Raw genomic sequence first — 22,708 nt, 5'->3', positions numbered from 1 at the left:
TCTCCCAAGTCACAACTGATAGGACAAGAGGAAATGAACTCAAGTTGTGCCAGGGCAGGTTTAGGTTGGACGTGAGGAACAATTTCTTCCCCAAAAGGGTTGTCAAGGCCTGGAACAGACTGCCCAGGGAAGTGGTGGAGTCCCCATCCCTGGAGGGACTGAAAAGTTGTGTAGCTGTGGTGCTGAGGGACATGGTTTGGTGGTGACCTGGGTTAACAGCTGGACTCAATGATCTTAGAGATATCTTTCTACCAAAACTATCTCCAAGGAGAAAGATCTCTACAATATCAGGGGCTCCTGACCCAGGATGTCTCACTGTGCAGACTTTAACATCCCACATCTTACATTCAGCACAGGCTCACATTCTTCCCACCTCTCACACACAGCCTGATGTGGTTGTTGCAGCTCATTCCCATGCTATGGCTAATAACTACTCCTATCTCCATAACTGGAGGGCAACCTCAGCACAAGATGGCATGCTCTCCATGATGATGTTGCCTCCAGGCTCAGGAGGGCTGCTCAGCAAGCCAGAAGCAAGGGCAACTGTGCTTATGCTTCTCAGGCAAGCAGACCACAAGTATACATGGTACAGGCTCCAGCTGAGAACCAGCTCTGGAGCTGAAGATGGTATGGATGTGGAGAAGTTCAGTAAGCAGACATCCGTAGTACTGCAGTGCCACCTGGAGAAGCCACCAGCCTTGACTGCAGAGCTCTGTAAAGATCCAGCTGTGGCAGGTGGGACCTAGAGGCTCTTTGTGTCAATTTTCCTTTGGAACATCAAATTCATGCTGAGCATTCCTGGATGACTAGCATTCCTGCATTCCTGAATGACTAGCATTAGGATGTCCTCAGAAAGCTGCCCCAACATCTGTACTGCTCCTTTCCAGCAGCCCAGACCCACCATGCAGTCTCTTACCTCTGCAGCTTCAGCTCTGCCCCTTCTGCTCTCCTCTGTGTTTCCCTCAAGTCAGCAGCAACCTGGATGTTTGTCACCAACTGCGTGCCATCAAAGAGCAGCTTGGTCAGCTTCTGTGAGGGAGGATCATAGAAGAATCACAGAATCATTTTGGCTGGAAAAGACCTTGAAGATCATGGAGTCCAATTGTTAATCCAGCACTGCAGGTCACCACTAAACCACATCCCTCAGCTCCACAGCTACATGGCTTGTAAATCCCTCCAGGGATGGTGACTCTACCACTGCAATGGGCAGCCTGTCCCAAGCTTTGACAATGCTCTTTGGGGAAGAATTTGTTCCTCATGTCCACCCTAAACCTCCTCTGGGGCAACTTGAGACCACTTCTTCTTGTTCTGTTGCTTGTTCCTTTAGAGAAGAGACCAACCCCCACCTCACTCCAACCTCTTTTCAGAGGGTTGTAGAGAGTGAGCTCTCCCCTGAGCTTCCTTTTCTCCAGGCTAAACAAGCCCTGTTCCCTCAGCCTCTCCTCACAAGACTTGAACTCTTTGCCAGCTTTGTTGCTGCCCTTCTTTGGACACACTCCAGCCACTCAATGTTTTTCTTGGAGCGAGGGGCCCAAAACTGAACCCAATATATGAGGTGTGACCTCACCAGTCCCCAGCACAGGGGACAATCCCTGCCCTAGTCACAGCTGGAGCCCTGAGCTCTCAAGGAATGGATGCTGGAGGGCTCCTATCCCTATGTTGAGATGTCTGTGTGGGCCCAGCAGCCCTGTATTTCCATGCTCCAGCCAGGATTGATGAGCACTGCAAGGACCTCCATGCATCTGTGGGTCCTCCCTCTCCTGGAAGCCGCACAAGCCACCAAGAGGAACATGCTCCAAGAGGAACATGCTCTTGTTTTACTTCTCTGGCACGTGCAGATGGGTCTAAGGGTGAGGTTGGGGTTTGGATCCATGGTGTCAGTCCCAGATTTTTCCAACCCATGAGCTGTTTGTCATGGGGAAATCACGTTCCCAGGATCCAGCTCAAGCATCACCCTCCACCCAGTCTGGAGGAGTTTCTGTCCCTGTTTCTTCTCACAGAAATGCTGCTGTGTGACACTAAGCATCACACAAAGCTAAAAAGGAGGCTAAAGCCAAATATTTAGAGGTCAAGGACTTGAAAGGACCTTCCTGTCCTACCCGATTTGTCTCCTCAATCAGCTTGTGGCTCTTTCTCTGCTCTTCCTCCTCCACAGCCACCTTCAACTCTGCAGCATCTCCAAGGGTCTCCCTGGGCAGAAAAGGGGGAAAGCCGGAACATTTCACACCTTCCTAATGCTTGGATAGGGCCTTGAGAACATTTTACATCAAATCATCTTCCTAATGTTTGGACATGGCCTTGAATCTGGGATCCCAGCCCAGACCGCATGGCTCAGCATGGCTCAGCATGGCACAGCATGGCACAGCATGGCACAGCACAGCACGCTTTGCTCTTTCTTCACCTCAGCAAGTTTACTTCCAGGCCAGAAGGTCGACAGATGGAGAAAGGGTGGGACAGCCTCCCTGAGGGAAAATGGGGAGGTCCAGGCTTCCCATTCTGGAGCTGGGAGTGCAGCCCAAGGCTGGTTACTCCTGCAGCACAGGACTGGAGGAACTCAGCCCCTGCTTGCTTCCCAGAGGGAGAAGGACAGGGGGCAAAGACTTCAGGACAACATAAAGAGAGAGAGTTTCTGTCTTGAACAATTCCAGTGGTGGCACCAATCCTATGCTAGTTCCTTGGGATCGGTCTAACCTCTAAGGAAGGCTCTGAGACCCAGAAGGGGAAAACAAGGCTGTTGGGATGTTAGTGATCTAGATAAAGTTTGGACCCAGGGGTTGGTCACAAGATCCACATGCAGCTTGCTGTGGTTTACTCTTAGTTTAAGGAGGAGATGATTATGGCAATGATGCTCCAGTTTTCCCCAGACTGCAGCAAGATGGGCACCCTGACCCACCCCAGCTCAGGCGAGGATGGCAGGGTGCTGCCACTTTATGATCTGATCCTACCCAGCCTGGAGAAACCACAAAGGCTTGGGAGAGGATCACAGTTCAGTCCTGCTTTGAAGAAAAGTGTGTCCTGTTGCTGGTGAGTCCCAGGTTTAGGAACATCAGTCTGATCCAGGCAGCCACTGTTCTGGTGCTCATTTTGCCCAGGGGGGCAGAGGGCTTACGGCAGGGCAATATCTTGGGGACAAGGTTACCACTGGCCTGGGGGCAGGACAGGGATATTCCTGACTTTGGGCTGTGCCAGGCTTGGGAAAGGTGGTCCTTGTCCTCATCTGCCATTTGGCAAGGAATGGAGAATGTTTCTGACTGGTGGCCCCTGACACACCACCAGTCTGGGGAGAAGTCCTGGGTCCCATGAAGGCTGGCAGGGACATATCAAGTCCCTGCCACCTGCCCAGTTCAGGCTAGGGGTCCTGGCCCCAGTGCTATTGTGGGGCAGGGGATGTTCTGAGCCCTGGGGACAGTGTATTATCCTGAGCCGTTCCCGGGTGGTGGTGGGGGGTGGCTCCTGGGGCTGGCCTCTGAGTCTATCCCGGTCCTGGGTGCAGGGTCAGGACTGAGTTCCAGTTTGGGATGAGGGATCTGGAAGAGGCACGGCTTTGGCCTCTTCCCTAGAGCCATTTTGGGAAGAGGAGATCATCTGTAACGAGACACGGAGCTTGGGGAGAAGGTGCGGCAGGGAGGGGGATGGACCGTGCTCGAATATAGGGGGTGCAGGCAGCTGCAACTGGGCTGGGGGAGGGCGTCGAGTCCTGTTTCTCACCGGCGCTTGGCATCGAGGCGGGCAGCGGTGAGGCGGCGGCGGCTAGCGATACGCTCCTCGGCGCTGAGCTCGACGTCGCTGAAGACGGGGGTCAGACCGCCCCGTTCCGTCTGCTCCGCTCCCGTTCCCCGCTGCATGCCTCCGCCGTCCCTCTGCCGCGCATGCATCTCACGGCGAGCGCGTCCCTGCGTCGCCTGGAAACGGCAGCAGTGCGCATGCGCAGAACCCCGCCGGGCCCGGGCTGCGCTACCCCTCCCCCCGCACCGGCCTCTCTGTGCTGTTACTCCGCACGCGCGGCGCGGCGGCGCTGATTGGCGGAGGCTGCGGACCTGAGCCAGAAAAGGAAGGAGCGGCGCGGGTGGCGAGAGGTGGCGGCGGTGTGCTGCTGGGGCATGGCCGCCGTGAGGCAGTGCCGGCGCCTGTGCGCTCTGAGCTGCTGCTGGCTGGACGAGGACCTGCGGGTGCTGATCGACAGCCGGCTGAAGATGGGCCAGCGTGTGCCTGGGCATCCAAGAGGAGAACAGCATCGTGGCTTGGATGAGCAATAGTGTGGCCAGCGGGGCTAGGGCAGGGATTGTCCCCATCTGCTGGGCGCTGGTGAGGCTGCACCCCGAGTCCTGGGATCAGTTCGGGGCCCCTCGCTCCAAGGACGACGTTGAGTGGCTAGAGCGTGTCCAAAGGACATCAGCGAAGGTGGTGAAGGGTCCCGAGCACAAGCTCTGTGAGAAGTGGCTGAAGGAACTGGGGTTGTTTAGCCGGGAGAAAAGAAAGCTCAGGGGAGACTTTCTGGCTCTTTACAGCTCCCTGGAAGGAGGTTGTAGTGAGGTGGGAGTCAGCCTCTTCTCCCAGGGAACAAGCAGCAGGACTAAAGGTTGTTGCCCCAGGGGAGGTATAGGTTGAACATTAGGAATAATTTTCTCCCCCAAAGGGTTGTCAAGCCCTGGGACAGGCTGCCCAGGGCAATGGTGGAGTCCCCAAGCCCTGGAGGAAGTGAAAAGCCCTGTAATTGTGGTGCTGAGGGATGTGTTTTAGTGGTGAGCTGGTGGTGCAGGATTAGTGGTTGAGCTTGATGACCCTAAAGGCCTTTTTCCAGCTGGCAGGTATCTATGGAGGTCACCTGGTTCAACTGTCTGTTCATGCAGGGCCAGGCACAGGCAGATCCTGTCCAGGATCACATCCTGAGTGCTTCTGAGTGTGTCCAAGAAAAGAGATGCCACAACCTCCTTGGGCTACCTGTGGAGCTCTCATAGTAAAAAAACTAAACCAGGCCAGCAGTGTGTACTCACTCAGCAGATCAAGGGAGGGGATTCTGCCCTCTGCTCTGGTCAGACCCTGTGTGCAGTGCTGTGTCCAGCCCTGGGGTTCCCAGCACATGAGAGACATGGACCTGTTGGAGCAGGTCTAGAGGAGGTCAGCAAAATGACACAAGGGCTGGAACCTCTCTGCTGTGAGGACAGGCTGAGTGAGCTGGGGATCTTTAACCTGGAGAAGGGTCCAGGAAGATCATATTGTAGTCTTTATTTCATTATATAAAGGGTACTTGGAGAAAATATTTCTAGCAGAGCCTGTAATGACAGGACAAGGGGCAATGGTTTTAAAGAGGAGGTTAGGTTTAGTTTGGTGACAATGAAGTTCTTTATAAGGGTGATAGGAACAGACTGCCCAGAGAAAATGTGATTGCCCCATCCTTGGAAGCACTTGCCCAAGAAGTCCCTTGCCCAGCCCAGCCATCCCCCTCCTGATGCCTTGGTCCAGCCATGATGGCTTCCCTTAGCCCAACAGAGTTGAGATGCTGCCAGGAGGGCTGAAGAAACCCCAAAGACTTTCCCTGACACCCCTCTTTGGAGTCTGCCTTTTGGTTCTGCCTGCCTCTTGTCACACCCACCCAGGAAAGAGTGAGGACACACAGCCACTTGTAGCAGCCTCCAGCAGGAAGATGCAGTTCCCTGGAACTGTGACATCAATCTCCAGGAAGGTCAAGAAGGAGAATCTGGGGAACCACAGGTTGGTCAGGCCTCTTTAACTCCTCCATGTGAGGCATGGGGGTTATCCTGGTAGCTCTGGCAGCAGCCCCCCATTCTCAGCCTCCTTCTATCTCCATAGCAACCCTAGATACAAATTCCATGGCAACCCCATGGCAACAGCACAGACAATGCCACCAGTTCCCACAGCCTGGAGGTAGCTCTCAGGAAGCCCCCCACAGCCTGGAGGTAGCTCTGATAGAGCCCAGAGATCTCTTTCTCTGTGCTTTATGGCTAGCAGCCTTCTGCCAGTAGCTGTAGATGGACAGGTTGTCCTGCTGTCCCAAGGTCATCTCATCCATCACCATCATCCCAGAGCAGGTTCCTCCCCCTGGCACACTGCTCTCTCTCCAGGTCTGTATCAGCTTCTTCATGTCCAGCCTGGACCTTGGGGAGCTCCTTTCAGAGGAGACTGGGACAGAAGCCAGGCAGAACCAAAACTCATCCTTCAAAGGGCAGTTTTAGGGAAGGGCTGTGAGGTTGCTCCAAACCCCTGGCAGGATCCTGAGATGGACCAATCAACCGATCATGGCTGGACCAAGGCACCAGGAGGGTGATGGCTGGGCTGGGTGAGGGAGGACAGCTTAGGATCTGTAGGCATGGGCTGAATTGGGGTCCACAGGCAGGGATACATCAGGAGATACTTTGTGGAGAGCCCTACTGGCTTCTAGGGTAGCCCAGCTCGTTCTTCTCATGGCCTGCTTGGCCCAGGTGGAGGAGCTCCAGGACCCAGCAAGCCAGGCAGTCTTCTCACCAGGGACCTTGAGATGGGGGGGAAAAAAAAGCAGATCCAGCCCCCATATGGGGTTTGTCTGCTGACCCTCAGCTGCTGTCTCCCCATCACTGCTGGTGGAGGACACTCACCAACCCTTGCTACTATTTTGCAGGCTTTGGGGCCTGAACCACTTGGGGAAAAGGAATTTTGACCCCTTACAAGTGAACCCAGAACTGATTATCAGTGTCAAATCAGAAAGTAACTTGCAACTTGCTCAGGGAGAAGGGGGAACCCCACACTCCTTGGAGTGCTGCAAGGAAGCTAGAGGGGATTTCTCCACTTCAGGTTGGCCAACCTCAAGATGGCAGCAACCCTCTACATCTCCTCTTGGAGGGAGTGGGGACCTCCTGGCTGGAAGGACACCCCCAACCACCTCTGCTGGTTCTAGCACCACGCAACTTCTGCTTCTCCTTCACGTCTCCAAACATCTCCTGGTGCCTCTGGAGCTGCAGCTGACCCTGGCAGAAGTAAGTTGGAGCCTTTCTCCTTCGAGGCAGCCCCGCGCTGGGATGCTGGCAGCCGTTTCCAAAGCCCCACTGCCGTAGTGCTGGGAGAGGTGCTATTAATAAACCCCGTCAGAACTGATGGCTTCTCCCTGTGCCAATGGAGAGGGTGGCTTGGGGAAAGGAGGGGGGGCCAGGGAGGGAGGGAGGGGGGAACCTGCTTCTCTGGAGCTGTTTCGTAGCTACGTAGCTCGCCCTCGGTGCAGGAGCATGGGATGGCTCAGCAGGCTGTTCAACCAGCTCTCCTGTAAGTCATGGGGGGGGTGTCTCTGCTGGGGGCTCAGGAGGGAGGAGGGGGTGGTTGGGTTAATTTTTTGGCAGGGCTGTGCTGGGGAGGACATGGCAGCAGCGGGCCAGATGTGGGCTTAAGCCCAGGCACCTCTTCAGGAGACTGGGTGGAGAGGGAAGGAGATAGGAGCTGGACAAGGGGATGGAGAGGGAAGGGGGTGCACGGGAAAGGGGTGCTCCACCTCCCCAGCTCTGTGAAGCCGCGGCAGCGAGCAGAGGAGTCCCTGATGCTGGTTGTCTCTCCCACCCTGCTTGCCCCCCATGCCCCTCACCAGGAGATGCAAGCTCTTCTGAAGTGTGCTGAGGTAGCTCCATCTCTTTGAGGGTCTTCAGGTGTTTAAAGAGCTTGGCTGGCATCGGGCAAGAGTGTGGGCGCAGGCTGGCAGTGCCGCTCTCCCTGCGTGCGTGGGAGTGCTGCCACCGGAGTTCCAGGCACCACTGGTGGGGTTGGGCTGAGAAGAGGGTGATGGTGGTTGACCTGTGTCCATCTAAAGCTCTCCTGGTTCCTGAGGGAGTCTTTCTCATGTCCAGAAGCTCTTTGGTGTCTATGCTTCTTCCCCTCTGTATCTCTTGGGGTACTGGAAGATATTGCTCCCACTCTGTGCCTGGCTGTGAGGATGCTCCAACAGTTTTTCAGGGGTTGTAGCAGGAAGGGGCCATCTCCAGGTTGTGCCTAGTGTAGCTCCTGTTGCTCCCAGGCATCACACCTTCCAGGGGTGTTAATTTGGGGAGCAGCAGGGAGCTGAGTGGAGGGAGGAGGTGGTGAGACCTGTCTCTGAACACCTCTCCAAGGCAGAAGGTGCCATGTGGAGTGATGGAGCTGTGTGATGGGGCACAGCCATCAATAGGTGATCTGGCAGGGACCTGCTAAGCAGCAGGTGGGGGATCCCCAGGGAACTGCAGCTCCCTGGGACCCTGCAAGCTCCTTCCCAGGGTTTGGGGAGCTGCTTCACCAGATACACCCCAGCACTTCCCCGTTCCTGCTTGGCACAGGGGTGCCCCCCACCACCTCCACTGCTCCCCAGGATCGTGGCTGCCCCCCTGCATGCTGTGGGGCAGGGGGCACCCTATAGCTCCTCTCTTCATCCAGCTGTCTCTGGCACCTCCAGTGCTGCCCTAACCATTTTGGAAGCGCTCAGGGTTGAGTCTTGTGCAGGCCTGGCTGTCCAACCTCAACGTCTATGGGGGTCCTCAGAGGAGTGTTAAAGCAAGTGTCAAGGGGCTGCTGGTGCACCCCAGAAGCAGGGAGGTGTTGCTGTGGCCCTGGGGGTGTGGCAGTGCCTGGACAGCCTCCCTGCGAGCACAACCGTTGCCCCAGCTGCCTCTTGCACCATCCTCCTTCCTGCCTTGGGTTCTTCCGTGGCACTGGGACATCCCCTCCGGGCCTGTGGTTTTGGGGAGGGACCCCTAGCAGCGGGGGCTTACCGTGGACAGCCTGCCAGCTCCTCCCAGGTACGAGCAGCACCTGAACGCCAGCTGCTTCGGGCTCCCTGCCCAAATTCCCGACTGATCCCAAGACCTGCCCCTACTTGCCTGTGGGACCGAGGTGGGGAAAGGCTGGGTGGGCAGGTGAGGGGTCCTTAGCCTTTGCTGCTTCCCACCTCCTCTTCCTCCTCGGGGTGTTGGCAGTACCCACCAGCCTTGGCAAGCCCTTTCCGGAAGCAGGCGCCGGGGAAGGAGTGGTTTTAGCACCGGTACCAGCCGGCGGGGACACGCAGACACCGGGGCAACCCTCCCCACTGGGGCCAACCAGTGGGCAGAAGGCAACTCCCACACCCTCCACCAAGGTGAGAGAGCCTCTGCCTGCTCTTTGAGGGGGACATCTGGGTGCCAGGGAGGACGCTTGGGAGGCAGGGGGGGACGAAGTGGAGGTGAGGGAGGCCAGGCAGTGGATGCACCCATGTTGGGTGCAGGAGAGGGGCACCCCAAGCCGTGGTGCTCTGGAGTTTGGGGGGTCAAGGGCAGGGTGCAGCATTCACCCGGCTTTCCCTGCCCTGCCACTGGTGTTTGGGTGGTTCCCAGGCTCTGCTATCTCTTGCTGGCCTCAGTGTTTGCCCAACAGTGGGGCGGTTCCTGCCAGGGGAGTGTGTCTGCATGGGCTCCCTGGCACGGCACGGCACCGCTGAGGACATGGGGGAGGAAGGCTGGAGGTGGGAGCGTTACAGGCTGATGCAAGAGCCCCAGGAACTTTGCAGTGGGAACTTGATGCATCAGCTCAGTGGAGGATTCCTTGAGGACATATTGCTTCTCTTCACCCAGTCCTGGCCTGGTGAAATCTGCCCCAGTGCTTGCTCCTCCAAGGACAGGGATGTTTGGGGATGTGTGGCCAGGGATTGGAAAGGAATTTAAGGGGCATTGGAGGTGCTGTGTGGGGCTGGGACTGTCCCAAAGAAGTGATAGGGAGCTGATGGGGAAGGTGACCAAGGTACCTGTGTTGTGAGAGGGAGGTGAGGAGAGGTTGGTGGTGGTGGCTGGGCTTGAATGTGGTGTGTCCTGGGCACTTCATGGCCAAGTCGATGCTGCAAGGGTCCTTCACCCACATCTTGGCCCAAAATCATGCCTAACCCAAGGCTGTTTCCAGGATGAGGTAACCAGTGGGGCCTTGAGTTCTGCTGGGGAGGGGGCAGTCAGCTGCAGTGTCCCATTGCAGCCAGCATCCCATTGCAGTAGCTGCAGGGGCTGGATGCTCCACAATGTCTTCAAAGGATGGGCAGGGATGCACAAGAAACACCCTCATGATGCTTTGTCCATGCTAGTGAGACACACACAGGTGTGTGCAAGGGCAGCCAAGGGTCTGGTGTGCAGAGACTCGAGTGCCAATTCCCCCAGGGTCTGACTCCCCATGCCTGTGGGCTCAGCTGTTGGCAATATTCAGCATAAATGCTGTTGCAGGGGCTGGGGGCTGGGAGAGCAGTGTCTGAATCACTTTGCTTTTTCCCTGGCAGAGTTATTACTCATGAGGGGTAGAGGGAGCTGGGAACCTTCCATGCAGAGCCTGGCTCGTGATTCAAATCACAACGTTGGCAGAGGCACTCTGATACCCACCTCTTCTCCACCAAGGCATCCTGGCAAGCAGGAGGGGTAAAAAGTGGGACAATAATCCCAGGGAAAAACTTTTCCCTGAGGAACCCCAGGGCTTAATTGAGCTTTTTCCCCTTGGAAAATCCTCCTGAGGATGGCAAATCCTTTTAGGTCAGCTGTGCTTTCCCCTAGGATGGTGCTGGCCAGGAGGGACAGTGCTGGTGGCCGCAGTGCCACGGCAGCCAGGCCTCCCCCCAGCTCTGTTTGGGGAAGTGGCTTTCAAAGAAGGAAGAGGAACACAACAGCTCATTGGAGATGTGGCTCCCATCAGCCCCTGGGGAAACCTCACAGGGCTCTGTTGGGCTTTTTGTTTTGGGGTGGATTTCTCTTTTTAAAAAGGGCTCCAAAAAAAAGTTGTTTCAGCAGAGCTCTGGTTCCCACAGGGAAAAACCCAGCACTGGGATGATGGGGGAGAGGCTTCTCCCCAGCTGTAACCACCAGGCAGAGGCAGCTTAACAGAAAGGCTCCCCAGAAGGGAAGGAAGTGCTGCAGACTTGGCAGTGTGGCTGTGAGCCCTGAAGGCCATGGCTGGTTCCAGCAAAAAGAGCCACATGAAGGCACAAGCAGGGATCCCCTTGGAGGGAAAAAAAAAAAACCCAAACTTGGATATTTTTAGGGTGTGAGGTGTTCCATCTCAGGGAGAACTCAAAAACAGTGGCCTAAAAGTGTCCACCTTGCTCCTTGGACTGAAAAGTTGCCTGGTCATGCCCTGCCCTGAGGAGGTTGATTTCCACAGAGGTTTCTGAGCGTCTTGGCTCTGTTAGTTGAGGTGAAAGAGCTCTGCCTGTGCCCTGCCCTTGTGCCTGCATAGCAGAGGGTCCTGGTACCTGCCCTGCTTGGCTCCCACCTGCCTACTTGGCCTCAGCCTGATGCAGATTTGATAGTCTTCCATTATTTAGGGCCACAAAAAATGATCTGAAGGCTGGAACCTCTCTGCTGAGAGAATTGAGGTTGTTCATCCTGGAGAAGAGAAGGCTCCAGGGAGACCTTCTTGTGGCCTTTCAGTACTTAAAGGGGCCTGTAAGAGAGATGGGGACAGACTTTTCATCGGGGCCTCTTGGGTCAGGGCAAGGGGTGATGGCTTTAACTTAAAAGAGAGGAGATTCAGACTGGATAGAAGGAAGAAACTGTTGGTGCTGAGAGTGGTGAGACCCTGGCCCAGGTTGCCCAGAGATGTGGTAGATACCCCATCCCTGGAGTCATTCCAGGTCAGGTTGGATGGGGGTCTGAGCAGCCTGCTGTAGTTGAAAATGTCCCAGCTCACTGCAGAGGAATTGGACTCAATGAGCTTTAAAGGTCCCTTCCCATCCAAACGTTTCTATGATTTGATTCTGTCACCTCAGCAGGAGTGCTGCCATGGGCAAGAGGTGGCTGCCAGTAGCCTGACCTCACTCTCCTGTCCTGAGCTGGCTGCAGCAAGTATTGCCTGGGGTGCTCTGCCTTGCAGCCTTGGGTAAGCCATGCTGCACGCCCAGCCAGGCTGCAAAACCAGCCAGGCTGCACAGCTGGGCGTGCTGCACACTGTCACACTGCACCCTGTGCCATGCTGCACTCCTGGGCATGCTGCACACTGTCACACTGCACCCTGTGCCATGCTGCACTCCTGGGCGTGCTGCACACTGTCACACTGCACCCTGTGCCATGCTGCACTCCTGGGCATGCTGCACACTGTCACACTGCACCCTGTGCCATGCTGCACTCCTGGCCATGCTGCACCCTGTGCCATGCTGCACTCCTGGGCATGTTGCACACTGTCACACTGCACCCTGTGCCATGCTGCACTCCTGGGCGTGCTGCACACTGTCACACTGCACCCTGTGCCATGCTGCACTCCTGGGCATGCTGCACACTGTCACACTGCACCCTGTGCCATGCTGCACTCCTGGGCATGCTGCACACTGTCACACTGCACCCTGTGCCATGCTGCACTCCTGGGCATGCTGCACACTGTCACACTGCACCCTGTGCCATGCTGCACTCCTGGGCATGCTGCACACTGTCACACTGCACCCTGTGCCATGCTGCACCCTGTGCCATGCTGCACTCCTGGGCGTGCTGCACACTGTCACACTGCACCCTGTGCCATGCTGCACTCCTGTGCCATGCTGCACACTGTCACACTGCACCCTGTGCCATGCTGCACACTGTCACACTGCACCCTGTGCCATGCTGCACACTGTCACACTGCACCCTGTGCCATGCTGCACTCCTGGGCCATGCTGCACACTGTCACACTGCACCCTGTGCCATGCTGCACTCCTGGGCGTGCTGCACACTGTCACACTGCACCCTGTGCCATGCTGCACTCCTGGCCATGATGCACACTGTCACACTGCACCCTGTGCCATGCTGCACTCCTGGGCATGCTGCACCCTGTGCCATGCTGCACTCCTGGGCATGCTGCACACTGTCACACTGCACCCTGTGCCATGCTGCACTCCTGGGCATGCTGCACCCTGTGCCATGCTGCACTCCTGGGCGTGCTGCACACTGTCACACTGCACCCTGTGCCATGCTGCATTCCTGAGCATGCTGCACACTGTCACACTGCACCCTGTGCCATGCTGCACTCCTGGGCGTGCTGCACACTGTCACACTGCACCCTGTGCCATGCTGCACTCCTGGGCGTGCTGCACACTGTCACACTGCACCCTGTGCCATGCTGCACTCCTGGGCGTGCTGCACACTGTCACACTGCACCCTGTGCCATGCTGCACTCCTGGGCATGCTGCACACTGTCACACTGCACCCTGGGCCATGCTGCACTCCTGGGCATGCTGCACACTGTCACACTGCACCCTGTGCCATGCTGCACTCCTGGGCCATGCTGCACACTGTCCCACTGCACCCTGGGCCATGCTGCACTCCTGGGCCATGCTGCACTCCTGGGCCATGCTGCACTCCTGGGCCATGCTGCACACTGTCACACTGCACCCTGTGCCATGCTGCATTCCTGAGCATGCTGCACACTGTCACACTGCACCCTGTGCCATGCTGCACTCCTGGGCCATGCTGCACACTGTCACACTGCACCCTGTGCCATGCTGCACTCCTGGGCCATGCTGCACACTGTCACACTGCACCCTGTGCCATGCTGCATTCCTGAGCATGCTGCACACTGTCACACTGCACCCTGTGCCATGCTGCACTCCTGGGCCATGCTGCACACTGTCACACTGCACCCTGTGCCATGCTGCATTCCTGAGCATGCTGCACACTGTCACACTGCACCCTGTGCCATGCTGCACTCCTGGGCCATGCTGCACACTGTCACACTGCACCCTGTGCCAGGCTGCACTCCTGGGCATGCTGCACACTGTCACACTGCACCCTGTGCCATGCTGCACTCCTGGGCATGCTGCACACTGTCACACTGCACCCTGTGCCAGCTATGCTTCATGCTTTGCCACACTGCATGCCCAGCCAGGCTGCACTCTGTGCCCTTTTGCACGCCCTGCCATGCTGCATACCTTGCCACACCACACACCCCTCTGCCCCTGCCCTGCTCTGCCCCCATAAGGAAAGGAAATAATCTCTTCCCTTTGCAGGGCTCTGCCTGCCCTGCCCCTGGAGGCTTTTCCTTCCCCCTTCCAGTTGGGGCTTACCGGGTCCCAGGCAAGGGGGTGCCAGACTGGGTCTAGGCAGTCATTTAGCCTGGTTTTGGGGCTAGAACAGCTGATTTAGGCCTCCCTTCTGAGCAGGAAGAAATAGAGGCAGAGGAGGAAGAAGAGTAGGAGGAAGGGGGATTGCCTTCACCTCCCGCTGCTGCAGCCAGAGGCCAAATACCTGTATGTGTTGCCAGGATCTGGCCTGTCCCTGTGGGGCCCTGCTGGGGCTGGGAATTTCCACCTGGCAGAAGCTGGGATGTTTTGCAGCCCGTTTTTATCTCCAGAGGCTGAACCACGGAGGGATTCCAGATGAGAACCCCCACCCTGCTCTATCCCTAAACCCTTCTCCTCCTCCAGTGTGCTCCCTGGGATTGACAGTGAAGACAGTTCAGAAAGCACCCAGTCTAGGGGAGTTCCAGGGGAATTAATGATGTGGTTTGACCTGAGCTGGTACATTTACAGCTCAGACCAAGTGGGCAGAGAGTTGTAGGCACCTCAGAGGCTCTTTTAGCTTTTTTTTTTTTTTGAATGTTAAAGACTGATATTTCAAATCATTCTTTCCAAAGAAAGGAAATTCTTTGCAAAGGATAAAAAACACTTCCAGTTTGACACTGCTGCACAGGCTTACACAAAACCATAATGTGGGCTAGAAATGATTGACCAGCAAGGAAATAAAAGGCTTAATTAATTTCTCTCCCCCTGACCCTGGACTTGGCTCAATTCCCTTGGGAATCAGCAGGGGCTGTGGAGAAGCAGCTGGAGCTTGAAATTCCCACTTGGTGCAGGGGAAGGGCTCAGAATGGGAGCTGGAGGGGCTGAAGCTTGGCACCCTCCTGGGATATTTCTGCCTGAAAAGCCACAACCTAGGCAGGAGTTTTCATACAATCATGGAATGGTTTGGGTGGGAAGGGATCTGTAAAAGTCATCTAGTCCAACCCCCTCTTCAGTGAGCTGGGACATCTCAGATGCCCCATCTCTGGAAGAATTCCAGGTCAGGCTGGACAGAGCTAGTTGAAGGTGACCCTGCTCACTGCAGCAGAGCTGGACTATATGACCTTTAAAGGTCCTTTCCCATCTAAACCATTCTGTCATTCAATGTTTCTGTGGTCTTCAACTAGATCAGGGTACTCAGACCCCTGTCCTACATGATCTGGAATGGTTCCAGGGATGGGGCATCCACCACCTCTCTGGGTAACCTGGGCCAGGGTCTCAACACCCTCAGTACAAACAATTTTTTCTATATAGCCTGAATCTCCCCATTTTTTTTTTTTTAAAAAGCTTAAGATCATCACCCTTTGTTCTGTCTTGACAGGCCCTAGTAAAAGTCTATCCCAAAGAGTTTGGGATAAACTTCGGGAGGAGATGAGTCTTCTTCAGGAAACTTAGATGAATACAATGGAAGTGGTGTAAGTGCACCCACGAAAGGGTCCTCTGCCTGTGGCAGGGACTCTGGCAAGTACCTTGGAAGGGTGATGCTGGCCACATCCTGCAGCTGATGCCCAGTGCCAGCTCCCTCAAGCCTCACCCACAGAATCATGGACTGGTTTTGGTTGGAAGAGACCTTTAAGATCACCAAGTCCAACCATTAACCCAACACTGCAGCTCACTCCAAACCGTATCACTCAGCACCTCTATCCAACCTCTCCCAGGGATGGGGACTCCAGAACCCCAGAAGGAGTTTGTACCCCAGCCCCTCTGTTTTCCTTTCCCCTCTCCTTCCTCAAAGGAAGCAGGAGCAGCATCTCTTGGGTTGCTTGGCGACCGGAATGCTTAGCGACCAGGACCTCCGGCAGGCTTCCTGCCGTGCCAAAAACGCTGCTGCAAGCCCTCGCCCGCCCCGCTCCCCCCTCCTGCAGAAAGGTTACAGGGAAATACGCCCACCCTGTTCCCAGGAAGCTGATTCCCCTCCTGGAGGGGAGGCTTTCAGTGCTGCTCTGGGCTTATTTTTAGCCTGATGGTGTTGCGTGAGCTTGGATGGTTTGGTTTGGTTTGCTTTGGTGGGGAAGGTTGAGCCCTGCCAGCCAACTCCAGGCAACCAGTGACAGAAGGAGAGGACACTGTCTCAAGCTGCACCAGGGGAGGTTTAAGCTGGATGCAAGGAAGAAATTCTTCACAGAAAGAGTGATTTGCCATTGGAATGGACTGCCAGGGGAGGTGGTGGAGTCACCATCTCTGGAAGTGTTTAAAATAAGCCTGGATGAGGCACTTAGTGCCATGGTTTAGTTGGTTAGATGGTGTTGGGTGATAGGTTGGACTTGATGATCTCAAAGGTCTTTTCCAGCCTGGGTGATTCTGTGGTTCTGTATGCTTCTGTCCTGCATCATCCCAGAGCAGGAAGCTTCTCTAGAATCCCTCCTACAACTGTCCTTGAGGGCTTGCAGAGCCTTCTAGTTGTGATTTTGGGAGCTCTTCCAAATTGTTGGCATATTTGACCCTTTCTGCTTCTACTACAGCCTCATTGTTCATGGAGCTGGAGCGGTGTTGGACCTACTTTTGGTTGTGGATGTAGAAAACAAAACCCATATGCTGAATGATAAGAACAAGAGGAAATGGCCTCAAGTTGTGCCAGGAGAGGTTTAGGTTGGACATGAGGAAGAATTTCTTACACAAAGGCAATGTCAAGGCCTAGGACAGGCTGCCGAGGGCAGTAGTGGAGTCCCCATCCCTGCAGGGACTGAAAAGTCATGGAGCTGTGGTGCTGAGGAACATAGTTTAGTGGTGACCTGGCAGAGCTGGGTTAATGGTTGGACTTGGTCATCTTAGAGGTCTTTTCCAGCCAAAATGCTTCTATGATTCTATGATCACATTATTGTTTGTAGGAATGAATGGGAGCCCCAGAAAGGCCCCTGAGATACAGGATGTCTTAGTAGGGCAGGCTGGAAACCAGATCTTAGAGCATGTCCATGAACTATCTGTCTGGCTGCAGGAAGAGGAGGATAAAAAGGAGCATACACCTACAGCTTTTGCGGCTCTGATGTGAGTAGTTTCTCTCCTGACATGAAATATGAGGGCTTTAGGGTGAAATTCTCTTCCTGCAAAGCCTGGGCCTGCTTGGAGGGTGTATTTTCACTGGGGATTGCTCAGCATAGAGGAGCTGATGGCTCTGGCATGGCCAAGGGGCAACACTCAAGTAGTTCTGTCAGGAAAATCTCCATGGACGAAGACTAGAATGGATCATTGCAGCAAAGCTTGCATCTGAAATCATAGAATCACAGAATAATTTTGGTTGGAAGAGACCTTTAAGATCATTGAGTCCAACCATTCACCCAACACTGCAAGGTCACCTCTAAACCATGTCCATCAGAGCCACATCTACAGGGGTTTTAAACTGGGGACTCCACCACATGCCTGGGCAGCCTGTTCCAGAGCTTAACAGCCCTTCTGGGGAAGAAATTGTTCCTCAAGTCTGACCTAAACCTTCCCTGCTGCAACTTGAGGCCATTTTCTCTTGTCCTATCACTTACTCCTCAGGAGAAGAGACCAACCCCCACCATGCTCCTTTTAGGGGGTTGCAGAGAGTGAGAAGGTCTCCCCTCAGCCTCCTTTTCTCCAGGCTAAACAACCTCAGTTCCCTCAACTGCTCCTCACAAAACTTGTGCTCTTCACCACTTTTTTTTTTTTTCCCTTTTTTTTCTGGACACTCTCCATCACCCTTATGCTCTTCTTGAAGTGAGGGGTCCAAACCTGAACCCAGTATTCCAGGTGCAGCCTCTCCTTTCCATGCTTCTTCCCAGCCAAGGGTCTCTCCCTCATGGGGGTTGGCTGGGAGGTACATTTTGTCTTCAGGTCCAGGCACCACATTGCCCATGGCCATGGAACGCGGGGTGACTGTGATTCCCCCGTTCCTGGTGCCCCCTCAGATGGGAGCCTTGCAGCAGCATCTCGGCAGGCCCCCCGAGGGCTGCTCTGCTGGCAGCCTGCCAGAGCCATTCTTTCCCAGATGGTCCTTCCTCATCCCATCCCTGGCGCCAGATAAACAGCTCCGCTCTGTGCCGGGAACACGGAGATCTTTTCCCCTGGAGCCTGAGTCAGCCCCTCCAGCTGAGCTGCCTGGCGTGGGCCGTGGCAGCAGCTCTCTGGGTGCCGTTCCCCAGTCCCCGGGAGCGCCGGCGCTGCTGCGCGCCCCGTCCGCCGCTGGCCCCCTGCAGGCCGGGAGGTCAGCACGGGAGATGGGATCTGAGGGGCCAGGGGATGCAGGGAAAGTGGGCAAAAAGGGGCAGCTGGGATGCGTGGGGAGCCGGGATGCAAGGGGAAATGGGATGTGGGGAGCGATGGGATGCATGGGGAGAGGGGATGCAGGGAGGGATGGGGTGTGGGGAGCAATGGGATGCAGGAGGAGATGGGATGAGTGAGTTGATGAGATGCAGGGGATATGGGATGAGTGAGTAGATGGGATGCAGGGAATATGGGATGAGTGAGTAGATGGGATGCAGGGGATATGGGATGAGTGAGTAGAGGGGATGCAGGGGATATGGGATGAGTGAGTAGATGGGATGCAGAGGATATGGGATGAGTGAGTAGATGGGATGCAGGGAATATGGGATGAGTGAGTAGATGGGATGCAGGGGATATGGGATGAGTGAGTAGATGGGATGCAGGGAATATGGGATGAATGAGTAGATGGGATGCAGGGGATATGGGATGAGTGAGTAGAGGGGATGCAGGGGATATGGGATGAGTGAGTAGAGGGGATGCAGGGAATATGGGATGAGTGAGTAGAGGGGATGCAGGGGATATGGGATGAGTGAGTAGAGGGGATGCAGGGAATATGGGATGCAGGAGGAGATGGGATGCAGGGGATATGGGATGAGTGAGTAGAGGGGATGCAGGGGATATGGGATGAGTGAGTAGAGGGGATGCAGGGGATATGGGATGAGTGAGTTGATGAGATGCAGAGGATATGGGATGAGTGAGTAGATGGGATGCAGGGGATATGGATGAATGAGTAGATGGGATGCAGGGGATATGGGATGAGTGAGTAGATGGGATGCAGGGGATATGGATGAATGAGTAGATGGGATGCAGGGGATATGGGATGAGTGAGTAGATGGGATGCAGGGGATATGGATGAATGAGTAGATGGGATGCAGGGGATATGGATGAATGAGTAGATGGGATGCAGGGGATATGGGATGAGTGAGTAGATGGGATGCAGGGGATATGGATGAATGAGTAGATGGGATGCAGGGGATATGGATGAATGAGTAGATGGGATGCAGGGGATATGGGATGAGTGAGTAGAGGGGATGCAGGGGATATGGGATGAGTGAGTAGATGGGATGCAGGGGATGCAGGATGAGTGAGTAGATGGGATGCAGGGGATGTGGGATGACTGAGTAGATGGGATGCAGGGAAAGTGGGATGCAGGGGAGATGGGATGAGTGAGTAGAGGGGATGTAGGGAGCAATGGGATGCAGGAGGAGATGGGATGTGGTGAGCAATGGGATGCAGGGTGAGTTGAGATGTGATGGAAGATGGGATGCAGGTTTATGCCCAGCCTTGCACTCCAAACCAACCCCACTGATGTTACCCAGTCTGAAAAGGGAGGTGTCTGATTGGGAGGAGGATAAACCCCTACAGGAGGCAGGATGACGGCTCTTGGGCTGCTGTTTTGGCAAGAGAGGTGTCACAGACATGGGCCTGAGGAGGTCTGGGTGGTTCTTGTTGTCTGTGTGAGGTTGTTTTGGCTGTCATGGGGAGCTGCAGCACCGGGGATGGGGGTGCCAGCAATGGGTGGTGTTTTGGGTTCCCTTAGCAGAGGGGACAGCACCTCTGCTTCAGCCACATCCCAGGTGGCCTGATGTTGCTGGCCAGAACCTGTGTCATTTCCTTTGCTTTGCAAAACTCTGGCTTCCTGTGCAGGGACATCATGTGAGGAGCCCTCAGTCCCCAGCTTGCCCCAATGCTGCCTGCCCAGTGTGGGAACCAGGGTGGTAGGACGGTCCTGGTGGCCCCCAGTCAGCTTCCACCACTGCCATCCCACCTCATATCCCCCTTCCAAAGGCCATCACATCCCTGCCAAGCCAGCAGCATTGTGCATGTGCCAGGAATGTGCTGGGATGGGCGAAGTCCCTCAAGAATGAACCCTCATGGATGGGAAAGGGGAGAAATGCCCCAGATGGGCAGGACCGGGGGAAGAGGGGATGGAGGTCAGGGATGAGATATGGAAGGAGGCAGGACAATCTGCATTACACACCACAGCAGAGGCTCAGATCTCACTGAATCTTGGCTCCCAGCCGTCGTGGAGGTCCTGGCAGCACCCTGAGGCATGTTTTTGTGTTGCCAGGCCTTGATCCCTATCCAGGATCTGCGGTGGGGAGGCAAAAACCTGCTCCTAGGAACTGGAGTGATGGATGGGAGCTAGGCAAGGCAGATTTTGGGGTCGATATCAGGAAGTAGAGTTAAGTCTGGGAGTGTGGTGGGGTGGTCAGACCACAGTGGGTGATCTTTTGGAGAGGCCCCATCCCCACTCCCAGTTTGATGGTGGAAAATCACTGGGTTTGGTACCAAAGCAGGGCTGGGTGATGATGCTGTGGGTGCCAAACAGGGTGAGAGCCTGTCTGTTCCCCTGTAACAAGCAATAATGTGATGAGTCATTTAAATACCTGCATAGATAGGGGAAGGGCTGGAGGCAGAGCAGGCAGCCCTGCCTGCAATATCCCTGCCAGTGAGGAAATGGAATGACTCAAGCTGAGATCCCTGGGTTCCTCTGGGGGCTCAGTTTTCCTTGGATGGGGCCAGGATCCAACTTAGAAGGGGCAGGATGGTTCAGAAGGAAGGGGTGTGCTGTGTCCTGGTGTGAGGGATGGTGGAACCCACAGGCCAGTTTAACAACTGGAGACCCTCCTGGGTGGCTGGGGTAAGTCAGGTCACCACTGGCCCCATCCCCTGGGTCCTTGATTGGGATTCATAGAATGGTTTGGGTAGGAAAGGACCTGACAGTGGCAGGAACATCTTCCATGAGCCCAGGTTGCTCAAGGCCTCATTCACCCTGGTCTTCAACACCTCCAGGGAGGGGGCCTCCACAACCTCCCTGGACAACCTGTTCCAGCCAGCACAGGCACCGTGTGGTGCTGGCATTGCTCCGTGGGACCTGGGTTTGCAGCGGAGAGGGACTTGCAGCGGAGCAGGCTGCTTGCTCACCTCCCTGCCTGCATCCCTGCGCCTGTTATCGGGATAGGGAAGCTGAGGAACAGCTCACCCAGCCTGGGAGGATTGCATTGGAATCCGAAGTGCGCTCCCAGGCTGGGTGAGCTGTTCCTCAGCTTCCCCGTGGGTATGTCAGGCTCACGTGGGTGGCCGTGCCCCAGCGCCTGGCTGCTATGCAAATGCCTCTGCGCACACTTGTCAGCCGCAGCAGGAAGCTCAGGGCTCCCTCAGCGCAGGCTCAGCCTGGGGGCAGAGGGGACAGCCACCTCGCTGTAAGTGCCGCTTGCCTCCTGCGCCCCCTTTGCCCTGCCTGCACCCACCGGTGCCTCAGGGGGTGATGGTGAGCCTGAGAGCCTCCCCTCAGTGAGGTGAGTGGAAGGCTGAGCACAGGCAAACTTGTTACAGTGAGTTGAGGAAGGGGCTTCCTGGGCTCTCAGTGTGCCATGGCATCAGCCCGGGTGTGTGGTCTGGGGGTTAGGATGGAGCTGGAGGAACCAGCCCCCGGGGCACCAAACATTTCCAACAGCATGAGAGCACCCAGGAAAACTTCCTGGTCTCCGTCTGTGCCCGGGGTGTGGGACAGGAGGTGGCTCTGAGCTGCCACCAGGAGCTTTTGGGGTGCCGCTGACAGGCAGTGGGGGTGCTGGGGCACGCAGAGAGCTGCAGCAGGGGGGATGTTGGGGAGGGTGAACGTGGTGCAAGCACTCAGTTTCGTTTCCTGGGCTCCTCGTCCGTGTGTGTGACTGAGGCTGTGTCATGGCTGTCCCCACTGGGGACATGTTCCCATGCCAGAGGGGAAGTGGGTGGGCAGGGGGAGGTGAGTGTGGCTGTGGACCTTTCTCCATCCCTGAAGCCGAGAAGCAGAGTATGGCCAGGTCTGTATGGGACACATCCCCTCCAGCCAAGTGGCCCTGGGGATGTGTCACAGGGCCACGGTGTAGGCAGTGCCTTCCCTGCCCTTTCTGGCTTTATTTTGGTCAAGTATCTTGGCCTGGGGCATGCAGGGGCTGGGAGACCATGGGAGGGACTGAAGTCATCCCTTGGGTCCCTGCTGGGCTTGAGGGCACATGGAAATGTAGAATGTGGCCTTGTTCATGATGGTTGCCTCCAGCCCAGTCCATCTCCAGCCATGACGGTTGGAGATGCTGCTCATGGGCAGCAGGATGCTCTCTGTGAGATGTAATCTGTGGGATGCTCTCTGCATCCTGCTCCCCAGCATCATCATTTATTGATTCAGGGACACAGAGGGGACATCCAGCCCTGGTCCTGGCCCCATGTGCTCAATGAGAGCATGAGAGGATGTGCCAGGGTAATGGGGCTGGAGGAAGAAAGCAGACAATGAAGAGAAAGTGGGTAAACAGAAGTGCCCTCTTTGCTAGAGCAAAAATACCTTTAGTCTATGTGCCCTGAGAAACAGCAGCATGCTTCCTGAGTCCAGGAACCTCCACTCTCAAGAGTGTGGCTCCAGGGGCTGGCTTGGCCAGTTGTCCCCACCTTGACATCCAGCTGGGAGGGTCAGTCTGAAACCCAGAGGATGCAGGGCCTGTTGTGACAGGACAAGGGGTGATGGTTTCA

At 55.8% G+C, this 22,708-nt stretch overlaps 1 protein-coding gene across 1 annotated transcript in view; it reads right to left on the bottom strand.

Annotated features, from left to right (window-relative positions):
- Positions 1-13,288, bottom strand: part of DRC1 (dynein regulatory complex subunit 1) — a 28,843-nt gene extending 15,555 nt beyond the window's left edge. Inside the window, exons 1-5 of the mRNA XM_054383375.1 lie at positions 13,220-13,288; positions 7,387-7,425; positions 3,709-3,761; positions 2,100-2,190; positions 917-1,029 (exon numbers count right to left, since the gene is read on the bottom strand). Coding sequence (XP_054239350.1) covers positions 917-1,029; positions 2,100-2,190; positions 3,709-3,761; positions 7,387-7,425; positions 13,220-13,288 — 365 coding nt within the window. The remainder of the gene's footprint in view (positions 1-916; positions 1,030-2,099; positions 2,191-3,708; positions 3,762-7,386; positions 7,426-13,219) is intronic.
- Positions 13,289-22,708: the final 9,420 nt, after the last annotated feature.

Source organism: Indicator indicator, chromosome 9 (genome assembly GCF_027791375.1).
Source record: "Indicator indicator isolate 239-I01 chromosome 9, UM_Iind_1.1, whole genome shotgun sequence".
Taxonomy (NCBI): Eukaryota; Metazoa; Chordata; class Aves; order Piciformes; family Indicatoridae; genus Indicator; species Indicator indicator.
This window is presented reverse-complemented; position numbering and strand designations above follow the sequence as displayed.